Source organism: Oncorhynchus clarkii, chromosome 19 (genome assembly GCF_045791955.1).
Source record: "Oncorhynchus clarkii lewisi isolate Uvic-CL-2024 chromosome 19, UVic_Ocla_1.0, whole genome shotgun sequence".
Taxonomy (NCBI): domain Eukaryota; kingdom Metazoa; phylum Chordata; class Actinopteri; order Salmoniformes; family Salmonidae; genus Oncorhynchus; species Oncorhynchus clarkii.
The window spans coordinates 45,518,877-45,545,653 of record NC_092165.1 but is presented as its reverse complement, the minus strand read 5'-3'; the positions used below and the strand labels follow the sequence as shown (position 1 = coordinate 45,545,653).

General features: G+C 42.0%; 1 protein-coding gene across 2 annotated transcripts; it reads left to right on the top strand.

The window, feature by feature from the left end:
• The first annotated feature begins 18,434 nt into the window (after positions 1-18,434).
• Positions 18,435-26,040, top strand: LOC139375300 (SYF2 pre-mRNA-splicing factor). Of its 2 annotated transcripts, none has more exons than XM_071116941.1 (7): positions 18,435-18,527; positions 18,949-19,047; positions 19,213-19,338; positions 21,191-21,308; positions 22,041-22,131; positions 22,733-22,831; positions 23,734-26,040. In XM_071116941.1, the coding sequence occupies exons 1-7, from the start codon at positions 18,435-18,437 to the stop codon at positions 23,897-23,899; spliced, it is 792 nt and encodes a 263-aa protein (XP_070973042.1). In that variant the 3' UTR covers positions 23,900-26,040. The 2 variants fall into 2 exon arrangements, with proteins under 2 accessions (XP_070973042.1, XP_070973043.1); XM_071116942.1 differs by having other exon boundaries at positions 18,484-18,567; positions 23,734-25,074.
• The last annotated feature ends 737 nt before the right edge of the window (positions 26,041-26,777 follow it).

Genomic DNA, 26,777 nt, shown 5'->3' with positions numbered 1-26,777 from the left:
ATATTTCTCCCTGCCTGGAGGTGTGGCCGGAGGCCCCATGTCGGCTCTGAGAGAGATGGATCTGCTGAAGGTGGAGCCGGCGGCAGAAGGCGAAGCTGCCTCTCTAATGTACACTGTGCCATGTGCTTCCAGTTAAGGCAGCAGTTGGTCCTGAAAAGGGGTTAAGTGAAACTACCTGCTCCTCTGTGTCTGGCGATTACTTGCTTTGTTCACTGTGATGCCAGATCATAAAACACTTGTGTCCACTTCTCCCCCTCTCCCCCAGTCCCTCAGGTCATTACTGTTACGCCTCCAAGTGTGACCAACAGAACCTGCTTTCTGTGTCATGCTGTGACAGGGCAAAGATTGTTTTCGCTCACCTCCATCACCAACAACACATACTATAAACAATATTTCAACAAAATCTTATCACATCTTCTAAGACCTTTCCAAAATATTTGACAATGGATGGGCTTTTCCCATTCTTTGATGGACACAATATTGATGAAGTTCGAATGAGCTTGTATGAAAATAATAAATAAAGAAAAATGAGGTTTCTTTTGGAAAATGAAATGAGACATGAAAGCAGTCTTGAGCTCTGGTTCTAGTTTCCTGTCTGAATCGTTGTTAATTAATTTCCCAGACGGACCATAATCATTCACTGGCCTGCTGCTGCCTTCACTCAGGCATCCTACAGGACTACTAGTCATAGCCTTGGTTTGCCACTCCGCCACTCCTTCATGCCCTCTCTTATTGTATCTCTCTCTCTCTTGCTCTCTCTCTCCCTCTCTCTGTCTCTCTCTTACTAAGCTCGCAGGGAAGGGCCAACTCAGATCAAGCCATTTTCACCCCCTATCAGTTTTGAAAGCCAGTCCGCTCTAAATGATTTCCAAAACCAGATGTCATACATTTTTTTCCCCTCCTCCTTATTTCATTTGTAGGATCCGAACATCAAAAGGGCATCGAGATCTTTTGAGATGAGCCCTAATCGCTTGAGCTCCAGTGCAGTCATTAAATGAGGTAGCATGGATGTCTTGCCCTGGTGCCAGCTCAAAAGGCCCTCTCTGCATTTCTGCTCTCTTTAACAGACGCCACTTATGGGGAAACATTGGCGTCTCCCATAGACTGTGATTAAAGTAAATGAACGAAATAAGATACAAGGAAATTGAAATGATTAGTTTTTATAGTAACCACGACGACTGGCAAGGTCCCACTGCCACAGAACAGGAAGGCTGGGCCAATAAACCAACTCCATTCAACTGTGAAGAAGAATGAAAAAAGAGGAGGGTGAGAGCAACATAGCAGAATAAGACAAAAATGACATTGATTATATATCCCAATCCATCCATGTACTTCTCTTGGAAATAGGATAGGCTTTCAAACATGGTTGAGTTTCAGAGGTAAAGTAAAAAATCCTCCAAAACAATGTCTGGTTTAGATCATTGACAGACACTGACATTTCTGTCATGCAAGAATGTTATTCACTGCAGAACTGTACTTTGACGTCTCTTATTTCTGTCCAAATGTTTAGAAATGTAGAACCTAGAATGTTTAATAAGGGAGGGAATACAACTGTGGATGAAAAAGAAATGTTCTGAAAATGTTACAGCTCAATGCAATACAATTACAATTGTGAAATAGTGCACTGTGTACAAATACGTACTTTCAACATCCTTGATTATACTCAGGGAACATCTAAGGAGAGGATACAACAATCCATGCATTATTATTATTCATTTCTAGTTCCTCACACACCCAACCGTTTCTCATACTTATAAAAAACAATAGAGTTACCCATTCTCAAATGACTCAAATGATGTTCAAGCCATTTCATAAATATGAATTTATTGGTCACGTACACAGTTTAGCAGATGTTATAGCTGGTGCAACAAAATGCTGATGTTACTGGCTCCTAACAATGCAAGAATCCAGACACAATGGGACCCATCTCATCCAAAAACTTGACTCAAGTTTGTCAAAAAAGCACCTGGAAGCACCTGGATGATCATCAAAACTCTTGGAAGAATGTTCTTTGGCCAGATGAGTCGAAAGTATAACTTTTTGGAAGACATGGGTCCCATTATGCCTGACGAAAACCAAACACTGCATTCCACAGTAAGATCCTTATACCAACGGTCAAGCATGGTGGTGGTGGGTTTGCCTTAATAGAATGAACCATGAATTCTGCTGTGTATCAGAGAATTCTACAGGAGAATGTCAGGCCATCGTCTGAGTTGAAGCTGAAAAGCAGCAAGATGCAGCAAGAAAATGATCCAAAACCCCGAAAAACAAGTCTATATGGAAATGGCTAAAAGTCAAAGTCCAGACCTGATCCCAATTGAGATGTTGTGGCAGGACTTGAAACGAACAGTTCATGCTCCAAAACCCACAAATTTCGCTGAGTTAAAGCAGTTCTGCATGGTAGAATGGGCCAAAATTCCTGAGAGACTGACCAAAAACTATAGGAAGCGGTTGGTTGGAGTCATTGCAGCTAATGGTGGCACAACCAGTTATTTAGTGTAAGGGGGTAATTACTTTTTTACACAGGGGCTTCAGGTGTTACGTAAACAAAGTTATGAAATAAATTAAACAAGTATGTAATTGTTATGTTGTTTGTTCACTCAGGTTTCTTTTATCTATTATTAGGTTTTGGTTGAAGATCTGATAACATTTAGTATCAATAATATGCAAAAGTAGTGAAAATCATAATTGGGAAAATACTTTTTCACAGCATTGTACGTCAAGAATCCAGTATATATACTGTAAATAAATATGTGGTGGGTAAACAGGGTAACTAAAATACAATGTACAGTTGTAGAAATATTAGAATGATCTATGTCGAGAATGAAGTATTTAAATACACAGTACAAAACCCCATGGCAAAATGACTAGAATTGCAGGAAATTAGCTTTCGGAATACAAATGTATATACTAAATGACCAAAAGTATGTGGACACCTGATCGTCAACCCATTCATTCCAAAATCATTGGCATTAATATGGAGTTGGTTCCCCCATTGCTGCAATAACAGCCTCCACTCTTCTGGGAAGGCTTTCCACTAGATGTTCCATTCAGCCACAAAGACATTAGTGAGGTTGGCCACTGATGTTGGGCAATTAGGCCTGGCTCGCAGTTGGCGTTCCAATTCATCCCAAAGGAGTTTGATGGGGTTGAGGTCAAGGATCAGTGCAGGCAAGTCAAGTTCTTCGGCATCGATCTCGACAAACAATTTCTGTATGGACCTCGCTTTGTGCACTGGGGAATTTTCATTCTGAAACAGGAAAGGGCCTTCACCAAACTGTTGCCAAAAATTTGGAAGCACAGAATTGTCTAGAATGTCATTGAATGCTGTAGTGTTAAGATTTCCTTTCACTGGAACTAAGGGGCCTAGCCCGAATCATTAAAAACAGCCCCAGGCCTTTATTCCTCTTCCACCAAACTTTACAGTTGGTACTATGCATTGAGGGAGGTAGCGTTCTCCTGGTATCCGCCAAACCCATATTTATCTGTCAGTCGGTCACTTCATAGAACGTGTTTCTACTGCTACACAGTTCAATGGCGGCAAGCTTTACACCACTCCAGCCGATGCTTGGCATTGCAAATGGTGATCTTAGGCTTGTGTGCGGTAGCACGGGCCATAGAAACGCATTTCACGAAGCTCCCGACAAATAGTTAATGTGTTGATATTGCTTCCAGAGGCAGTTTGGAACTCGGAAGTGAGTGTTGCAACTGAGGACAGACAATTGTTACGCGCTACGTGCTTCAGCACTCAGCAGTCCCATTCTGTGAACTTGTGTGCCTACCACTTCACGGCTGAGCCGTTGTTGTTCCTAGATGTTTCCACTTCACAATAAGAACACTTACAGTTGACAAGGGTAGTTCTAGTAGGGCAGAAATTGACTTGTTGGAAAGGTGGAATCCTATGACGGGGCCACATTGAAAGTCAATGAGCTCTTCAGTGAGGCCATTCTACTGCCAATGTTTGTCTATGGAGATTTTATGGCTGTGTACTCGATTTTATACACCGGTCAGCAAAGGGACTGAAATAGCCGAATCAACTTATTTGAACGGGTGTCCACATACTTTTGTATAATATTTTTCATGCTATTTCATGCCATAATTTTGGGACAGTGCACTATTTAAAAGTGAGATGTGCACTCTCTCTCCAATCTCATCATCTCGATTTAATCCTCTTCCTCCCCCTTTCCATCACTCCCTCCCTCCATCCCTTCATCTCTCTCTCTCCATCTCACCAAGCATTGGTGGAAGTGGCTCTGATCAGATTGGGATGGTCACATAAGGAAGTGATTGGGCTCTAACCTCCAAATCATCACTGTACTCTCCTCCCGCCGGTATCTGACCCACTGAGTGGCGGGTGGTTTCTCCCAGTTTTACCACGTTTCTGGGGTTTGGTTTCCAACCCAGAAGCCACAGCCATGGTTGGGAGGCCTGTGTAATCACACACTACTGAAGACAACAACGGCAGCTGCATCCTCTCTCCATACCATCATGTACCAACATCAGCCGCAAGCAAAATCCCCAACTTTAGATAATACAGGGAATTGAAAACAGTATTTCTGGATCCGTCCTCCACTTGCTATATCATCTGCAGGCTCACAGGAGCACATTGTGTAGAGTGGCGTTTTAATGACGATCAAAATGTATGTTATTAATGGGATTCATATCAAGGTAGGAAATGAAACACAGCTAACGTCTTTAGGCATTGAACACTAATGACTTCAGTAACCCAGCCCAGACAGTGAGCTGAGCACTGAACAGACCACAGTGGTGAAAATCCCAATAAACAGACAGACAGACAGAGAGAGAAAGACAGACAGACACAGACAGACAGGAGAGAGAGAGAACACAAGAAAGGAATGGAGGGGGGCTTTCTGGCATGATTAATCTTATTTGAATTAAAACTGTCCACTCAATTTACCCCCCCACCAGCATCACCCCTCATTGCCTCTGCACTGTTTGATCCCAGCCCTGTGTCCACCCACCCTCCCTGTGCCTCCCCTGCCTCCAGCCCCCGCTATGTTTGCCCTCTGGCAAAGGAAGAAAGGCTGTTTTAACAGAACCCAGCATGGGCCAGGCCAAACGGGCCTTGTGCCATCCGTACATTTCCACATTCTCTCATCGGCAGCACTGCGTTTCCTCTCCAGAAGCCATCCATCACCCGCCACAGGCCCGCCGAGCGCCTGCCCCGCTCTGCCTCGCAAAACAACAACAAAGACCTGGGCTAAATAAGAATAAATAAGATGGGAGGAGGAGGAGGAAACGTAGGATGAAAGGTAGGAAGAGAGAGAGGAGGAGGAACCAGCATTAACTGACACTGGGCATACATCATTCCGGACACACAGTATAAAGCTGCCCTCTGAAAAGGAAATCATAGGGACGGGGGTTCCTTTGTGGACTGCAATAGTTTCTGCTGTGGGCAGGGTGGTGGGTTGGGGTGATGGCTGGCTGCCAGGTTGGCAGACCCCAGTCTTCCCAGTAGGGCACAAGTTGTCACAGCCATCGCTGGCCAAGCTCAAACCATCATGACCAGGGGAGGAAGTGACATCATGCGCATTGGCTTGGCAAGCAGTAGTGATGGTCTTATAATGGGGATGGTGGAGCAGAGGAGGAGAGAGCCAATAACCAGTTAATCACAAGGGGAAAAAAGCCATGGAGGTGCAATAAATAAAGAGACAGAAGGGAAGATTACTCTTTACTGTCGAGGCATGTTCCAGAACAATAATCTAATTTGTATCATTTTCTCCACATCCCAAGTCCTCAACCCCCAACAGGATAAATAGTATGGTATTCTATGGTTTGTTTCTCCAGATAAGGCCACAGACCAGACCGATTCAGTCCATACAACCATCGCTGGTGCAGGTTTTGGAGGTCACTGTGGCTTAAAAATAGGGGTGCAAAGGGAATTTTTCCAGAAATGCTCCATGGGAAGTTAAGCCAGGAATTTTGCTTAAATTCATCAAAAAAAGTTAGCTTATAACAGTCAACCTTTTTTGTGGGATACACAAGGCAATTCTAGGTCTTGTGGCAATTTTTGGTTAAACTATCCCCAATTCAATGAAATTGCAACCCTCTGCATGCACAGTGCATTCTTCCATCACATGTGCAGTGCATTCTTCCATCACATGTGCAGTGCATTCTTCCATCACTTGTACAGCTGATTCTTAAGATCTTGCACACTAATGAGATGCTATTGAGCCCACACTACTACACTGTCTGGGCCAATGACTACATACTTTCTCGTAAGTTTTGATTACAGTACTGGATGGGGTGAATATATTTTACATTTTAAATATTCAGAGGACAGATTAAACTAAAGTCGAGTTGTTTGGAAGGAACACAACACTGTGTGGAGAAAAAAAGGCACAGCACACAAACATCAAAACCTCATCCCAACTGTAAAGTATGGTGAAGGGGGCATCATGGTTTGAAGCTGCTTTACTGCCTCAGGGCCTGGACAGCTTGCTATCGTCAACGGAAAAATTAATTCCCAAGTTTATCAAGACATTTTGCAGGAGAATGTAAGGCTATCTGTTCGCCAATTGAAGCTCAACAGAAGTTGGGTGATGCAACAGGACAACAACCCAAAACACAGAAGTAAAAATCAACAGAGAGGCTTCAACAGAAGAAAATATGCCTTCTAGAGTGGCCCAGTCAGAGTCCTGACCTCAACCCGATTGAGATGCTGTGGCATAGCCTCAAGAGAGCGGTTCACACCAGACATCAATAATTTTTTCTGAACTGAAACAGTTTTGTAAAGAGGAATGGTCCAAAATTCCTCCTGACCGTTGTGCAGGTCTGATCCGCAACTACAGAAAACATTTGGTTGAGTTTATTGCTGCCAAAGGAGGGTCAACCAGTTATTCAATCCAAGGGTTCCCATACTTTTTCCACCCTGCACTGTGAATGTTTACATGTTGTGTTCATATAAAGACATGAAAACATATTGTTTGTGTTAATAGTTTAAGCAGACTCTCTATTGTTGTGACTTAGATGAAGATCAGATCAAATGTTATGACCAATTTATGCAGTCCAGGTAATTCCAAAGGGATCACATGCTTCTCTTGCCACTGTAACTACATAATCTCCACCCCTCAACTACTATTCTACAAGAGCACAGACACAAGGGACAACAGAGACACCGGTCTCTACATTGCAGATGAGCTGAAGGCAGTCATCAACAACCTTGGACCACTGAAGGTATTTGCACTGGTGACAGACAATGCTGTGAACATGAAGGCTACTTGGTCTAAAGTGGAGTAGTCCTACCCTCACATCACACCCATTGGCTGTGCTGCTCATGCATATAATATGCTCCTCAAGGATATCATGGCACTGAAAACAATGGATACAATCTACGAGAGAGCCAAGGAAATGGTTAGGTATTTGAAGGGTCATCAAGTTATAGCAGCAATCTACCTCACCAAGCAAAGTGAGAAGAATAAGAGCACCACATTGAAGCTGCCCAGCAACACCCATCTGGTGGTGTTGTCAGCATGTTTGACAGTCTCCTGGAGGGGAAGGAGTCTCTCCAAGAAATGGCCATATCACAGTCTACCGATATGGACAGCCCCATCAAAAGGATCCTCCTGGATGATGTATTTTGGGAGAGAGCGGTAAGCAGAGTGAAACCTATAGTAGTAGCCATTGCACGGATTGAGGGAGACAATGCCATCATGTCTGATGTTCAGACTGCTTGCAAATGTAAGAGAAGAAATCCGAACTGCCCTGCACACCTCACTATTTGCTCCAAGCAGAGGAAACTGCAGTTCTGAAATACATCAAAAAGTAAGACTTCTGCCTTGAAGCCCATACACACCGCAGCGTACGTTGGACCCCAAGTATGCTGGCAAGAGCATCCTGTCTAGTGCAGAGATCAACAACGCCTCTGGTGTCATCGCTACCGTGTCTCACCACCTTGGCCTGGACGAAGCAAACAGAGGCAGGCAAATGACAGGTCAAGCAGGCAGGGGTCGATAATCCAGAGTAGCTGCAAAAGTACAGGGCGGCAGGCAGGCTCAGGGGCAGACAGAGTGATCAGGCAGGCTCAGGGGCAGACAGAGTGATCAGGCAGGCTCAGCGTCTGGACAGATAAGGGTCAAAACCAGGAGGACGAGATAAGAGACTGGGGAAACCCAGGAGCTGAGAAAATGCTGGTTGACTTGAACAAACAAGACGAAATGGCACAGACAGACAGAAAACACAGGTATAAATACCTGGAGTGGATGAGTGGGGAAGATGGGAGACACCTGGAGGGGGGTGGAGACAAGCACAAGGACAGGTGAAACAAATCAGGGCGGGACACTTCCAAGCAATGGCTTTGGGATGGAGATGCAATATGGCAGTCGTGCAAACATATCACATCAGCCACCTGGTGGAAGGAATTTTGTGGATCTTAGGCTCTTTCCCCTGTTGCCTCCATCATCCTCCAAATCCCATCAACATCAGCCAGTTTAGAGCGCAACTGGTCCTTGTTTGGGAACACACACCAAAGCACGCAACAGGCTGACCAACACAAGGGTTGAAAAACTGGTGGCCACCCGGGCAAATTTGAGGCTTTTTGAGCCGGACAACAAGCCATCCTCAACAAGGAAAGTGACAGTGAAGATGAGGCCTCAGAGTCTGATGTTCAAGAGGTGGACATTGAGGAGGTCCAGGGAGAAGACATGGAAGCCTAAGAGGAAGACAACCAAAGACTTAGTTTCTAGACTATCATGTTGAAAATGTTTTTGGGAGATTTGATGGATCATTGGGGACCATTCAATATTTCCTATATTTTGTTGTTCAGTGAAATGATCCCATGTGAAGAGTCCTCATTTAATTAAAGTTACATTTTAACTAAATTGTTTTTAAAAATTTTATTGGAAGGCTTTAATCATTTGCAGTTATGTCTACTTATGATGATGTAAAAGTTTGTTTCTGTCTCCATATGATATGGTAAATATATACAATGCAAAAAACACCTACATTTAAATGGTATTAATATAATTTGCATATATTTCCGTTAATTCCCATATATTCCCGTTAATTCCCATATATTCCCGTTACTCCCAAGGAAAGTTTCCACCTCTGAATATTCCATAAAATGTGCAACCCTACTTATAACCTCACACTAAGTGCCAGTTTACATATTGCTTGTGGTCAAAGTTTAACAAATATAAAAAAGAAAGGTGTACAAACAGGCCTGCTTTAGGCCCTATTCTCAAAATACTAAAGATCTTTACAGACACACAATAAATTATACTCCTGAATCTGTGTTAATAAACAAGGCTCAATAATATTGTGAATTTGAATCTGAATCAGATAGATTCTTCCTCTGTCAGTTCAGCTTCCTCTGCAATATGATCTGAAAGGACCTCCATCAGCTAGAGGAGATAAGCGCCTCTCTCTCTCTTGCTCTCTCTCTCTCTGTTTCTCTGTTTCTCTCTGTCTCTAGCTCACTTACCCTCCCTGTAACTTCATCACAAGAGCTGGACTGGGCACACGAGGGGCTGTGAGCCTGGAAACACCAATACCCATTACTCACTCCCAGTCTGGTCTGGGGAGAGTCTAGCCGGCCCGCTAGTTACAGCAGGGAACATGCACCTCCATAGTATAGACTACCCCCATGCCAAACACAAGCCTCTCCCTCCGAGGCATTAGGCTTTAATGGACTCTGCTAAACACATTCTCTCCCTATTGGGGGGATATCTGGTTTCTACACCCTGTTTACACAGTTTCTCTCAATTTCGCTCTCTTTCTGTCTCTCTTTCTCCCTCTCTCTCTGCTTCTCTCTCTCTGAGACACACACACACACATATACATTCTTTGCTGGAACTTTCCCCTCATGTATCAGGATTAAGAATAAATTCACACAGAATACTTTGCATGGCACTCTGTGAGCTCTCCCTAAAGGACTGGATTATAACCCACTGTAGAGGAAACACCTCATACGTTTACATACTGAAACCCACAACCTCTACATCGTTGGAGTGTTTAGAGAGCAATAGGTGAAACAGTCCAACAGCCCAGGTCAGTTACTCTGGGATTCACTACATGACCAAAAGTATGTGGACACCTGCTTGTCGATCATCTCATCCCAAAATCATAGGCATTAATATGGAGTTGATCGCCCCTTTGCTGCTCCCAATGGTGCAGCCTCACTCTTCTGGAAAGGCTTCCCACTAGATTTTGGAACAGTGCTGCAGGGACTTGCTTCCATTCAGCCACAAGAGCATTACTGAGGTTGGGCACTGATGTTGGGCGATTCAGTGTTCCAATAAATCCCAAAGGTGTTTGATGGGGTTGAGGTCAGGGATCTGTGCAGGCAAGTCAAGATCTTCCACAACAATCTCGACAAACCATTTCTATATGGACCTCGCTTTGTGAATGGGGGCATTGTCATGCTAAAACAGGAAAGGGCCTTCCCCAATTGTTGCACAAAGTTGAAAGTACAGAATATAATATAATATAATGTCTTTGTATGCTGTAGTTTTAAGATTTCCCTTCACTGAAACTAAGGGGCCTAGCCAAAACAATGAAAAACAGCCCCTGACCATTATTCCTCCTCCACCAAACTTTACAGTTGGCACCATGCATTGGGGCAGATAGCGTTCTCCTGGCATCCGCCAAACCCAGATTCGTCCATCAGACTGCCAGATAGTGAAGCGTGATGCATCACTCCAGAGAACGCGAGCTTTACACCACTACAGCCAACGCTTGGCATTGCGCATGGTGATCTTAGGCTTGTGTGCGGCTGCTCGGCCATGATGCTCCCGACAAACAGTTATTGTGCTGACGTTGCTTCCAGAGGCAGTTTGGAACTCAGTAGTGATTGTTGCAACTGAGGAGAGCTTGTGTGGGAACCTAGACGTTTCCACATCACAATATCAGCACTTACAGTTGACCGGGGCAACTGTAGCAGGGCAGAAATTTGATGGACTGACTTGGTGGAATGGTAGCATCCTATGACGGTCCCACATTGAAAGACACTGAGCACTTCAGTAAGGCCATTCTACTGCAAATGTTTGTCTATGGAGATTGCTCAGGTGGCTGAGGTTCTTGATGTCCTTCTTGGTCTTCCTGTGACACCAGGTGCTGAAGATGTCCTGGAGGGCAGGCAGTGTGCCACCAGTGATGCGTTGGGCTGACTTTACCACCCTCTTGAGAGCCATGCGATTGTGGGCGGTGCTATTACCGTACCAGGCGGTGGCCTGACAGGATGCTCCCAATGGTGCATCTGTCGAAGTTTGTAAGGGTCTTCGGGGCCAAGCCAAATTTCTTGTAAAAGACAATAGTTTAGAGCGAGGCCTGCTTGTTGCACATTAAACAAGTGGTCATGAGCCTACACAACTTGTGGAAAACTCAGTTAATAATTGATACCGTTGTTCTTAAAGAAAGATCTCATTTACCACTTGAATGTCAAAGAAGCAATCTGCCAGTAGCTTACACATCACCTGATTTAATATTATGTCATTGGTGGTGGTGTGAACTGGAGATAAAAATACCAATCTTTTTTTTTTTTTTTTACATGTAAAATGGTTTGTTATACTGTTCCAAATGTTCTGATGGGAGGAAGCTGCTGTGTGTGTTCCGCGGTCAGTTGGTTTGATGTTGGGCCTGATTTGCTGCGTTGACCAAAGGATAGATAGGAAGGACTGTTCCCCACACAGCTGTATATCCAGAGGCTGTTGGCAAGGCCAGGTTCCTACGCAGCTGTCCACAACAGAGTATTGTGAAGCCTAGTGAGTACTGTAATGTCTAATTAAGCTTGTGGGGAAAGACGATGGGAACAGAGATGCGGAAACACATGACACTTTTGGCAACGAGCAACCGGGTGACACCTATATTGAACTTGTGTGTTTATGAATTAGTTTATTGCTTTCATCAGTGCAACGCATCCAAATCTATTAATGGTTTAAGCTTTGATGAGTTCGGAAAAATAATGGTGGGCTTATTTCTATGGAGCCACACTACATGTCCTGTTTATGGTATAATTTTATTTATTGAGAATGGCCCTTTAAAAGTGAATCACAATGGACATTTTATCTCACTTGGTTTAATATCAACTGCAGGTTTTTGGTTTTTACCCTATGACACATAGTTGCTCATTAATGGTGCTGTATGTCGCCCTCTTGTGGTCATGGGCATCCCATCACCCCAGGGCCAGTAAGACATTTTCTCAACAAGAAAAGCAAATGCCCACACTTCTCTCTCAAATTCCATTTACTTTTGTATTGCTGTCCTCAATAAAGGCTGCTCTCTCACTTTCAATTTGATCAGTAGAGGAGAGTTGAGTAAGTTCATTTATTTTTTACATTCAGCATCACTGTATCAAGGGAAATATAGTATTCTTCTAACAAAGATATCTACATACAGTATATTTCAGGATGTTGTGTATCCCTGGAAATAATCAGTATTCATGTAAACATTACAGTTTTTAAAACATAGCTTGTAATATTACCACTAACTTTTTAAATCACGTCTATCTTTATTTCCCAAACACAATTCAACACAATCACAATCGCTTTTTTTTGTCTTTCAATCGTTTTAAATATATTTTAGTCCAAGCTTAACACCTAACAAACCCATGCACTTTTTAAAAACACTTTTAACATAGGCCAGGCCCTGTTGTTACCTCATATCCCAGTGATAATGCCTTGCAGTACGCCTGGGGTGAAAACTCTTCCATTTGCTCAACTTGCAATTGGCTCAACCATTGGCTCAACTTACCCCACAGCCATTGGCTCATTTTGGCAAACATTTTGATGATATTAGCCCACACAGCTACCAGGATGTACTTTCTTGTAGATTTAGGACCTCATATCGAAGCTTATGGAGACCCCAACTGTTGTATAGAACAATCTTAATGATCTACTTTGGTTTAGATACAAGAATTATGAAACCTCTAGCGCAATAAATTAATTTAACATGGTGAAAATCAGTTTTTTGGACCTAACTTGCTTTCCACTTTTCTTCCTTCACAGACTCCATGAAATGTTGACCTCTTCCTAAATATTTGGTCAAATTATGGTTTCCTAGAAACAAGGGTGGCTCAACTTACCCCTTTGGCTCAACCCACTCTCCCCTAATTATGATCATAAAGTTTGTGGATTAGCCTGAGTTCCTTTGGATAACAGCACAAGAGACATCTGTTTACCCACAATGTTGAGTCCGTGGTGCTGCTCTCCGTGGTCGTTTCTAGTGGAACAACCATAATGGGCTTTAATTGGGAATGTAAGTGTGTGTGGTGCAGAAAGAGCATTGACTACAAAACCAGTGGTATTTGAGTGCATACATTCATCTTTGTGTATGAATCACTCTCTAAATTATCTTATATCGCACACTTAATCCTTTTCCACTCGTGGATAATAAAATGGTTCAAGAAGAATCAGAACATTCATTTCCATCATATAAAACATACTAATGTGAGGGATAGTGAAGCTTTTGGCTGTATTTAATGTGTGTCAAGCATTCATCACCATGTACGTATGCAGATGCAAAGATACATTTGGTGTGACACATTTTACAAGGAGATGCATCAATGTATCCATGTGCAGCCTCCATTCTGTGCCCGTTGGCTATGCCCGAAGGCAGTGGGAGCCGTGAAATCAATGGGACACACTACAACTGCTAGGAAGAGATGATAATGACGTATTGTAGAGCTGGTTTCCGTTGATAATTCTGTGTGGGACATATGACACTGTGAAAGATTGTGATTTCCTTCCAGCACGTGTCTGGGGCAGGCAAGAAGGAGAATTGCTTTAACACCTTTGGAATTATGGGCACAGGTTGGCCACCAGGCTGGCCACCAGACTGGCCACTAGACTGGCCACCACCAGGGCCATGGCTGTCATCACCACAGAGAATCTCACCTTCACCAGCAACCACACAGACAGGGAGGAACACTGGGACAGTCAGAGTGTGTGAAAGAAGTGAGTGAAAAATTGTTTTGGAGAAAAGAGAAGTACTGAGCTGAAGAGAGAAAAACAGTAGGTCGGTCATTAAAGGCATGTGTTGAACATACTGAGAAGCAGTGAAAGAACAAGGGAGAAAGAGAGAGAGAAAAATAAAGAGAGAGAGAGAGAAGAAGAGGGAGGGAGAGACAAAACAAGTGGTTGCGCCTGTCATGGTTTTACTGGCTTCAGTGGTGGATTTGGTGGGGATGGAAAACAAGACGCTATTTCGTGTTCCATTAATATATGCGGCACCATGGCCTCCTATCCCCGCACATACACGGGGGGGCCTTGATCCCTTACATGTGGGGGTTCCAGCCCAGTGACAGCGCTCTGTAGTCAGGGTGATGCAGCTTCAGGAGTAGCTCCTCATATTGGAGGAGTGTGTTTGTGTTGGCCCCGAATTAATAACTTTTCATTTAGTGCGGAAATGACAGGAATAGTAATTAAGGAAATGGAATGATTTTATTGGCCATGATGTTTATATTAAGTTCCAGATGTGAGGCAGCTGCTCATGCAGAGAGGCCCTGCCCTCGGAGCGATATCACTGGGCTAGAGGAAAGGGGGTGGGTTAATAAAGGAAGATAACAACACAAGCCAAATGCATTTCCCCATGTAAAAAACATATAGCAGTGGTTGGTAGCCAATAAGACTAATATAATGTGTTGTTTTATGAATCAGGAAAGATTATGAAGTACTCTGTTATATGCCATATTTATAAACGTCCCCTGTGGCATTTTTGCAAGTGTGTCTTGTATTTGCACATATTAAATTACCCTATTACAGGCCCGATTTGCCTGACTGGAAAAGTTAATATTGAAGAGTGGTGGTTCAGCATTTTTGGGGTGGCCCAAACCCATGGTCGTCCCATCTCCTACTGTAATGGGGGCTTAACATCCCTTAACAGGCAGTGACAGAACTGCTGAGTCTCTCTATTGGAGGGCTGTGGGGCCCAGGGCCAGCCAGGGTTCCTAATTTAAAGTCAAGAATTTGAACCCTGCTGTGGCCTACTCTCCTGTATGCCTATAGAAAAGACTGACACTGGTGGTTCTAGAATAAGCCATCTTTGTCCACAATAACCCAGGTCTATTGGAGGTGGCGTGCCTGTTAACTGCAATCGCCAGTATGCGTCAACATGCCTTTTGTCCAGATGGACACTTCCAGTAAACACAATATGGGTGTCCTCCTGGCTCCTGGAGTAATTGTGTCTGATATGTTGTCTCTAAAGCTGATCTCCAAACAGTGTCATTAGTAATGGTCCTGAGTGAGCTGCTTTAATCAGCCTTTACAGCTCTGAATGAGATGGTGATTTATTCAAGAAGGGCTGGAGGAGAAACAGTCCTCCACATCGGAACATGGAAGGACTCTCTCGCTCCCTCTCTGAGAACATTCTTCCATTGATTTGGGGTGTTCACCCATTCAAGTTATTTGTAATGGAGAACTCCTGAAGGAAGTTATTGGTTAATGTGTGTGTGTGTGTGTGTGTGTGTGTTTTGTGTGTGTGTGTGTGTGTGTGTGTGTGTGTGTGTGGGTGTGTGTGTGTGTGTGTGTGTGTGTGTGTGTGTGTGTGTGTGTGTGTGTGTGTGCATGCGTGCGTGCGTGCTGAGTAATTACACGCATGTGTGTGTGCTTGCTTGTGAAAGTGTGTTTATGATGTACAACTGAGATACGTGTCAAAATCTGGAAAGATATTAATGGCACTAGAGTGATGTATTGCTCTTGAGTAACAACAAAGAGGACAAGCCACACGCTCATATTCAAAAGTGCAGATACTCACACGCGTATCATCATTTGCCAGAATTTAAGGATAACATGGAGGCAAAAGAACTGTTCCAAAAAAGCCTGTGTCAGGTTATTTTCTCCTTCACTATATCAAGATGAATGTTCTGCAAGCCACCATTTTGTGTTGAAATAGACATTCTTTGAGTTGCTGTAGTTTTTAATGCACTTTGCCCTCTTTTTTATTTCCTATAACAGCAATGGCAGGGCCCTGCCCATTCCTTTAGTGCTGTTTTGCTTCGCTGTGATGTGCTCCCATCTGGTTCCCAGTGAAAATGCATCACTCCATTAACATTGCCTGTGATCTAGAGGATGCTTTAATCTAAGACTATAAACTCCACTTAATTACATCCTCAAAAAGAGCTCTATTAGTATAATGCAATCAAATAGGGAATACATCCATTCTGGCAAGTCAAACATGCAAAAGTTGCCATTAAACAGGGTTCACTATTGTCTAAGAACAGATCTTAAAATCATATTTAATACATTCAGGCCAAGGCTTACTGCATACTGTATTGAATTTGCCAAGAAAAGGATGTATTGTTGATTGGCATGAGTTGCCCTTTTTTGTGCAGTGAAAGAGCATAACAACTGAGACTTCAAACAAATCAACAGTCACTGTCATGGTCTCTGGTCTCTGTCAGTGTGGAAAACTGATGTCTGACTTTACACTTGACCTTTCATGCTTTCTATTACTTCCAGTCATATCTGTAATCACACCATTGTTTGATTAGACATCAGGAGAAAAAAAGTAAACGTCTAGTTATAATTTCAGCACAAAGACATTATTATGAAATGCAAGATGCAAAGCAATGACTTTTGTCATGGTGTCACGATAATAGATCTGGCTCTCACACAGTGACACAATAGCTACGGTGAATATTCAGATAGCTCTCTATTTGTTCATAATTTAACTTTTTTTTAAAATTGTTTGTGTAACTAATGCCTGTCTCCCTGACATATCCAATAAGTGTCATTGATACTTGATCCTCAATTCTTACAGAATTTTGAAAAAAATATACAGTACCAGTCAAAAGTTTGGACACACCTACTCATTCAAAGGTTTTCTTTATTTTTTACATTGTAGAATAATAGTGAAGACATCAAAACCATGAAATAACTATGTAGTAATCAAAAAAGTGTTTAAAGTAGCCTTGATGATAGCTTTGCACACTTTTGGCATTCTCTCAATCAGCTTCAATTGGAATGATTTTCCAAAAGTCTTGTAGGAGTTCCCACATATGAAAATGTGTATTTTTTAAATTTAACTAGGCAAGTCAGGTAAGAACAAATTCTTATTTATAATGACGGCCTACCCCAGCCAAACTCGGACGACACTGGGCCAATTGTGCGCCGTCCTATGTGACTCCCAATCACGTCTGGATGTGATGCAGCCTGGATTCAAACCAGGGACTGCAGTGATGCTTTTTGCATTGAGTTGCAGTATCTTAGACCGCTGCATCATGCAGGAGCCCACTTGTTGGCTGATTTTCCTTCACTCTGCAGTCCATCTCATCCCAAACCATCTCAAATGGGTTGAAGTCAGGTGATTGTGGAGGCCAGGTCATCTGATGCAGCACTCCATCCCTATCCCTCTTGGTCAAATAGCCCTTACACTTTCTGGAGGTGTGTTGGGTCATTGTCTTGTTGAAAAACAAATGACAGTCCCACTAAGTGCAAACCAGATGGGATGGCGTATCGCTGCATAATTCTGTGGAAGCCATGCTGGTTAAGTGTGCCTTGAATTCAAAATAAATCACTGACAGTGTCACCAGCAAAGCATCCCTACACCATCACATCTCCTCCATGCTTCACGGTGGGAACCACACATGCGGAGATCATCCGTTCACCTACTCTGCGACTCAAAAAGAAACGGCGGTTGTAACCAAAAATCTCAAATTTGGACTCATCAGACCAAAGGACAGATTTCCACCAGTCTAATGTCCACTGGTCATGTTTCTTGACCCAAGCAAGTCTCTTCTTCTTATTGATGTCCTTTAGTAGTGGCTCACAGTCTCCTCTGAACAGTTGATGTTAAGATGTGTGTGTTACTTGAACTTTGTGAAACATTTATTTGGCCTGCAATTTCTGAGGCTGGTCACTCTAATAAACTTATCCTCTGCAGCAGAGGTAACTCTGGGTATTCCTTTCCTGTGGCGGTCCTCATGAGAGCCAATTTCAATGGTTTTAGTGACTGCACTTGAAGAAACTTTCAAAGTCCTTGAAATTTTCCAGATTGACTGACCTTCATGTCTTAAAGTAATGATGGACTGTTGTTTCTCTTTGCTTATTTGAGCTGTTCTTGTCATAATATGGACTTGGTCTTTCACCAAATAGGGCTATCTTCTGCATACCAACCCTACCTTGTCACAACACAAATGATTTGCTCAAATGCATCAAAAAGGAAAGAAACTCCACAAATTAACTTTCAATAAGGCACACCTGTTAATTCAAATGCTTTCATGGTGACTACCTCATGAAACTGGTTGAGAGAACGCCAAGAGTGTGCAAAGCTGTCATCATGGAAAAGGGTGGCTAGTTTGAAATCTTTTAAAATGTAAAATATATTTTTTATCAAAATACTTTTTTTTATCCACCTATCAATGTATTAGGCTACTGAAAATCGTATTGACACCATGACAGGACAGTAGCCCGTTATTGGATTTCCCCCCTTATGAGTAATTATGGTACGTTTTATGTATTTCAAAAAATCTCATTATTTACATGACTACCTGCATTTCCGTTCATTGCGTAACATCCGACATTCAGAGTGAATACTTCCTGCCTGCCAGCTCAAAAATGGCGTCCTGTTTTGAGGTTGGTGTTTTGACGAATGATATCCTTCAATAATGAAAAGGTGTTTTTCCATATTTGTGATGAAGATAAACAATTATTGAAAATAAATATGGCATTTGAAATGTGTACCCAATGGAGTACTCCTGTCTTTTACAGTCCAATGGCCAGCGCTAATAGCATTAGCAAGCTAACGTTAGCTAATTTGCTAGCATTTCAGACCATTCTATTTCGACCTCTTAGCTAGTTAACGTTATATGTTTTCAATTAGCTTTTAGTTGCTGATGTTTGTAGTGGATTAGCATGAAACGTAGAAAACGTTACCTTGCTTTGTCTTGCCACTGTAAGGTACAGCACGGATCCGACATTCGAGTTAGTACTTTATGCAAGCTAGCTAATTTACGTTAGCTAAAAACCTAGCTAATGTTTATGATATTTTCCATAGGTATCTGCTGCGTCGGTCAGTGATGAACAGACCGAAAGTGCTGCATCTCAGAAAAGAGAGGAGAGACTGCGAAAATTCCGGGAACTGCATTTCAAAAGGGTCTGTGTTCAAAGGTTATCCCATTTCAGACACATTTTAGTAACGTCATGTGAAGCCTATCCTTATTTGAGTTTGGCAGTAGCTTGAGTTTACATGGTATATCTTGGATCTGTGTTCTTTGTATTCACGTTCTGGAATTTATGTATTTTGTGGTATCCATTGCAGAATGAAGCACGCAATCTCAATCACAAGGAGGTTGTGGAGGAGGACAAAAGACTGAAGCTACCAACTAACTGGGAGGCAAAGAAAGCCCGTCTGGAGTGGGAACTAATGACTGATGAAAAGAAAAAGGTACATGTTCATCAACAGACTTGATTATAATATATTAATTATATATGCTCTACCAACTGAGCTACAGATGTCAACAGCTATGTTGAACATTATTATTATCACAGAGGCACTGCTTTCTGGATGAACCGTCACATGTGTAGGACAATGTTTTTTTGTTGGCTGATGACAGAGAGCAGGATGTCAGAAGTCAACTGCAAGTTGTGTACCTTAGGATAATAGATAAGTAATAGAGGACGACCGATTATGATTTTTCAACGCCTTTCCCGAGGACCAAAAAAAGCCGATACCGATTATCGGCCAATTGTTTTATTTTAATGTATTTTTTCTATTTTTTGTTTTATATATATATATATATATATATATATATATATATATATATTTATTTGTAATAATGACAATTACAACAATACTGAATGAACACTAAACACTTTTTAAAAACGTCATATAATGCATAAATAAAATCTATTTAATATCAAATAAATAATGAAACATGTTCAATTTGGTTCAAATAATGCAAAAACACAGTGTTGGAGAAGAAAGTAAAAGTGCAATATGTGACATGTAAAAAAGCTAACGTTTAAGTTCCTTGCTCAGAACATGAGAACATATGAAAGCTGGTGGTTCCTTTTAACATGAGTCTTTAATATTCCCAGTTAAGAAGTTTTAGGTTGTAGTTATTATAGGACTATTTCTCTCTATACCATTTGTATTTCATATACCTTTGACTATTGGATGTTCTTATAGGCACTTTAGTATTGCCAGCCTAATCTCGGGAGTTGATAGGCTTGAAGTCATAAACAGCGCTGTGCTTCAAACATTGCTAAAAGCTGCTGGCAAACGCAGTGAAGTGCTGTTTGAATGAATGCTTACGAGCCTGCTGCTGCCTACCACCGCTCAGTCAGACTACTAAATATCATCCTATACCTAATTATAATAAACACACAGAAATACGAGCCTTTGGTCATTAATATGGTAAAATCCAGAAACTATCAAAGCAAAATGTTGATTCTTTCAGTGAAATAAGGAACCGATCAGTATTTTATCGAATGGATGGCAATATTTAAGTCTAATGTCTGTTACATTTCACAACCTTCATTGTTATGTCATAATTATGTCAAATTCTGACAAATTCATTACGGTTTTTGTTAGGAAGAAATGGTCCTCACACAGTTTGCAACAAGCCAGGCGGCCCAAACTGCTGCATATACGCTGACTCTGCTTGCACTGAACGCAAGAGAAGTGACACAATTCCCATAGTTAATATTGCCTGCTAACATTAATTTATTTTAACTACATATGTAGGTTTAAAAAAAATATACTTGTGTATTGATTTTAAGAAAGGCGTTGATGATTAGGTACATTTGTGCAACGATTGTGCTTTTTTCGCGAATGCACTTTTGTTAAATCATCACCCGTTTGGCAAAGTAGGCTGTTATTCAATGATAAATAACAGGCACCGCATTGATTATATGCAACGCAGAACAAGCTAGTTAACCACACATGGTTAATGATATTACTAGGTTAACTAGTGATTATGTGAATATTTTTTATTATTTTTTATAAGATAAGTTTAATGCTAGCTAGAAACTTACCTTGGCTCCTTGCAGCCACAAGGTCCTTTTGATGCTGCACTCGCGTAACAGGTGGTCAGCCTGCCACGCAGTCTCCTCTTGGATTGCAATGTAATCTGCCATAATTACGTCCAAAAAGGCTGATTACCGATTGTTATGAAAACTTGAAATCGGCCCCGATTAATCGGCCAAGCCTCTAATAAGTAACTTTAGAAGTTATATAGTAATTGTATGCACACTGTTGCTGTTTAGTTACTTGGTGTGTGTCTGTGGGATTTCAGGAGTGTGCGGCCAAAGGGGAGGACTATGACCGGGTGAAACTGCTAGAGATCAGTGCTGAGGATGCTGAGCGGTGGGAGAGAAAGAAGAAGAAGAAGAACCCTGACCCAGGATTCTCAGGTGAGAGAGGTTACTTGTTTTTTTTGAGCGAACTGGATAGCTATGCCTCAGCTGGTCAGTTTTTCTGAACAACAAAAACTAGGGTTTCTACTTATAAGCTATAACTGTTAAGGCCACATGGTCAGGAAGCGCTAAGGTCTGCCTCTTTAGCTGAGGGCCATTCAATCGTGCGCTCGGAGAGCATCTACCAGTATGTCATGCTGTACATCCTCAATCCATTTTTATTTTATTTTAAACATGCTATCATCTAAAGTAAGATACGCCTGGAGATACAAGTGGGAAAGTGGGACTCTTTAATATTGTGCTGTAGAGCCTGGTTGTTTTTGAAGACACTAACTCCACAAAGGCCAGTCAGTAATGCAGCAGAAGTTAGATTGTGGAAGACGACTACTGGAGGTGGTACTGTCATTCCACAACAGGGCAGCCCTGTACCAAGGTATTCTGTAACGGAATTCTGGTTGCGTGTAAAGACCCCTCGGGATAAATCATTTTTAACTGCCTCCAATTTAATCTGCCAAAAGGGATAACTGCGTTCCCCAAATATGGCTGCCATCTGTTGCATCAAAACGTCTCTGAATTAAACCTCTGGGGAGAAAATTATCACCAGAGGGGCTTGAAAGCAGCCTCCTCATCTCCCCTAACCAGACGCAGGTTTTGTCGCAGAGCTTTGCGCCTGCTTGTCGTTTGTTCCGGTAATTATAACCTCTCTTGTTTGCTGCCATTGGCCCGCAGGTTACGCGGAGGCCCAGCTGCGACAGTACCAGCGCCTCACCAAACAGATCAAACCAGACATGGACGGCTATGAGAGGCAGCGAGAGCAGTGGTGAGCCGGAGCCCCCTTATAAAACTCCTCTCTCGTTTTCCATTACTGAGTGTCTTTGATATTGTCTCCAATGAGTCGACTATGCAGGGTTGCCTCCCAATGTCCTCAAGCACAAGTCCTATATATTGGTTTTGAAAAGGCACATGTTTCAAAGACTGTTTCCCCCATACACTATGAAACTATGAAATGTTTTAATTGCGTCAAATGGATAATTGACGCTACTATCACACAGTTTTCACTGATCATGTGCACAAAGGATTCAATTAAATGTCAGGCAGTGTGCCCCACTCCTGCCCCATGGTTAGTTTTGACATTGTCACAAAATAATTTAATGTCTTAAGTGTCAATGTGAGGCATACGCTCAGAGAGGAACGGTATGGTTATAGTTATGGTGGGTTTTCTTGATCAGCCAAAGATGAGTTCAGAACCCACAGGTTTTTCGCCTTAATTGCTGCCACATGTGGAGCTGTGAAGGGTGCACTACAGCATAATGTTTCCAGTCATAGAGATGGGTCATATTCAGCTTGGAGAGATGGATGGTGTTGAGGAGGATCATTAAAATTAATATTGTGTTAACCGACTCTCCTTTTCTCTCTCACAGTGGTGAGGACTTCCACCCCACATCCAACAGTCTGATCCATGGGACCCACGTCCCATCCAAGGAGGGCATCGACCGCATGGTGGAGGATGTGGAGAAACAGTAAGTGTAACAGAGACGAGAGCGAGATCCTAACCTCCTCTGACTTCCCATTTAATGCACTGGAGTCCAAAACAAGGTCCATTTGTAGAAAGAGTGAGAGCCCTCTGTGAATGGAAGCGGCAGACATGTGCGTGCATGAAACCAGGGCGTATCTGATGCCTACTGAATGAACCCCAGTGTTGGGAGCCTGATGGGACTGGCTGATAAGGCTCTTTTATGGTATCTCCCACTGGGGAGGTGCTGGAAAACTTAGAAGATATGTGGCCTAGTTAATGAGCCCTCATCTCTGATTCTCACCCCTTAGATTACCCTAGTTTCTGTTGCATCTGCATTATTTGGTGTTAAGTTGGCCAGAACAGATTTTCCCCAATAAAGTAATGCATGGCGTGCCTTTCAAAAGAATGGCTGCACGTTAGACCTTCCATACCAGCTAAGATCAAGTCCTGAAGTCCCTCACACTTGACCGGCATATTCCCTTCCGTAGTGTCCCTTGGTTACATTTGCCTTCTATCTTTTCTCTCCTCTCAGTGCTAAACCATTTTTGGGAGGCCTTGTGTTAGTGATGCTCCTGTGAGAGATTAGACAGAGAAGGAGCTGCCAGGGCATGACGCACATCTCCACTTTGAAGACACTAAGTTAAGGCTGTGAGTCAGAAAAGTGACTGTGTGTGCCAGCCTGTGTGTTCGAGTAGAAGAGTAAGGTTTTCCATTGGTGCTTTGGCATAATTATGAACTTGTAGACTGTCTTCGTTTAGGGATTGTTGCCTGTGTGGGATTGAGTTGTTCTGGAGAGGTCAGATTTTCAGTGACTGAAGGAGGTTTTTCTACTATGATTGTAATTCTTTTGGTTTGTAAGTTGTCCTTTTTGTTTTCTTGACACTGATCCTTTGCTGTTCTTCATAGGATTGAGAAGCGGGCCAAATACAGCCGGCGCAGGGCCTATAACGATGACGCAGACATCGACTACATCAATGAGAGGAACGCCAAGTTCAACAAGAAGGCAGAGCGGTTCTATGGCAAATACACAGCCGAGATCAAGCAGAATCTGGAGAGAGGCACAGCTGTCTAACTGGACTGGTCAATCAAATGGACGCTACCATTTCCAATGCTTTGTTGTAACTGAAGGCCATAATTAGTCACTGTGGTTACACGACCGGCCATGTACATAGAAACCCCATTTCAGTTGGTCACAATGCTTACGTATCTGAGATCTAAATTTGTATTTTGACGCTGACATTTTTTTAGAGGCATTTTCTAACAGATTTTACTGTATTGTTTAAATAACACTGTGAATCAGGTGTAATGGCTAACTTTTGAGTACATCCTGAATAATCTTGTAATGCTATTTATGCCTTTCTGCCAATGTTTATCGTGTGTGTATGAACACACATTTTTTTTTTTTAAGCGTCTTCTTTTAAACTAACGTTTTTGTAATATAGCTGATTTGTAGGTCTTACCCTCAGATTGCTGCATGCAGTATGGGTTGGGTTGGGTTGGGTGGGTTAACGTGAGAATGAAATGCTATCATTCACCTTAAGGCTACACTGTGTTTATTAGTTATGCCAGCAGAAGAATGTGCTAGTGTAGGTGCATGAGGGGATAAACAAATTAAACAATTTCATCGTTATCACTCATCTCTGTTAAGCCGACTGCCCCCAAGCAGAATATGAGCTAGGAGAGGCTTGTGACCTAAATTGAGATCAAAGACAGTCAACAGATTCACATGCTATATTCAGTTTCTCATTCTGTATCAATGCACACTATGGGTTATTCAAAAATACGATGTGGGGGTTCTATAAACACGAATAGAATTTGATCCTCATCCTTCGTAATTTGAATCAGACATCTGTGTAATGTTTCGTTGGACTTAATGAATCTGTTTTGAATAAGCCTCATGGGATATGGTAATACGATGGGGAAGAGGGGTTTCAAAGGTTGGCGTGCTTGAAAAGTTGTTTGATTTCTTGGTAGATGAGGACGGAGTGTGGGGAGTATACACCCTAGTCAAAAAATCCTATAGGATTTTGTGTCACCTGTATCAGAATCCTATTGGAATTCGATTTGACTAATTATTTCCTATTGGGAATCAAAAGTAATTCGATTGAATCCTATAGATTTTTGATTAGTTTCCTAGGATTTTGTCACCCCAATCAGAATGCTATTATAGCTTTTTTTCTCAAATGAACCCATTAAATTATAATTTGTCATTGGTTCCAGTACAATACAAAAGCATTAATTACTACATTTCCATTGATCAGTTCTATGTCGTTTTTGAGTGATGATGACGTCATAACATAACGTGAGCTTGCAGTGTTAATTATCCTAACACCCAAGTTTAGCTCGCCAACTGTGGCTGTGCAGAGAATCTCCGGTTTTCTAACATTATTGTTCTAACTATTTTATCCTTCACTGTGCGTGAATGCAAACACTGAGTACAGTATTTGTTTCCTGACGAAGTTTGAAACGTTTTAGTCACATTTTTGTAACTGCAGCATTTTATCCACTCGTTTTTATGCTAGCTAAGAAACTATTTTGCCTGTCAGCTGACTTGCTCGCTAGCTTTTCTAACTATTTGTATGTGGTTTTTGAGTCACTGTATTGTTATAGCAGATACGTTTTTTCTAGTTTGTTATTTCTAAATGTTTGTGCCCTTTTATAGGCAAGACTGCGCGATTTTCACGGTTTCTGGTAGATCCCATGTAGAAAAATTCTATCAAATTTTGGAACCAGTCATATTGGACTCCTATTGGATAAAATCCTACGGTCTAGGATAGGTTCCAAAATATGATTTTCTACTGGATTTTTATATTTATTGGAATCCTTTTGGGTTATTTGACTAGGGCAATCACTTCTTTGGCATTTGATTCTACTTTGCAGAGTATTTGGGACCTGGTTTGGTTCTCAGGTGAGGGTTGTTTCTTTTGGATTATCCTCTGATCAGCCTGAGGATATTGGCTGAAGATGTAAAGCAGGGGTGTCAAACTCATTTCATGGAGGGCCTAGTGTCTGGTTTTTGTTTTTTCCTTTCAATTAAGAACTAGACAACCAGGTGATGGGAGTTCCTTACTAATAAGTGATCTTAATTCATCAATCACGTACAAGGGAGGAGAGAACCCGCAGACACTCGCCCTCTGTGGAATGAGTGACACGTGATGTAAAGGAAATAAATAAAAAACATTAAATAACCAGCTTACATTTAAGGCTATAAAACTATGATAGTGCTTTGTGTTTTAGCCTCATGGAGAGCCAACTTTGGCAGTTATCTTTAGTGGTCTTAAATGGGCCGTACCATACATTTTATAGGTATTTCCTCTCCCTTTTCACTATTGGGCCTATCCACAATCATGTGCCTGATGAGCAGGCAGTGACCCACAGATACCATGTCATGTTTTTCCATCAGAGAGATCACATGAAAGAGCTTTTTCCCAGTACAATGAGAATGTGATAGGTTAGCCAAACGGCTGTTGTTGGAAGTTATTCTCTTTGAAGATTGATTAGATAAGAGCATGTATCAATTGGAAATCTGTTACACATTGATAACTCTTGTTAATACCCCCTATATGGTACAGGGCTAGGTGTTTTTGAAAAATCTAATTCATGTGATTTACCCAAATAGATGCTTGGTATCCCTAGTAGGACACATTTAAATATCAAATAAAGTTTGCCTGCAAGGGTAGACTTTTAGCATTTTTCTCACGACAAACTGAAAAGGCATTCTGTGTTCCACACACAATGTAATCCTTTATGCCCTGCTGTAAACACTAGTTTTTTTCTCTCCTAAAGATGTGTAAATACACTTTTGTGGTATTACCAGAATGTTCCCGATTTAGGGCTCTATTCAATCATATCCGCTTTAGCCGACATCTGCATAGAGGTTATGTTGATGGTGTAGGAGGTGGAACTGCGTTTGAGCTGTTAAATCCACAAGTGGCTCCCGGCATTATACC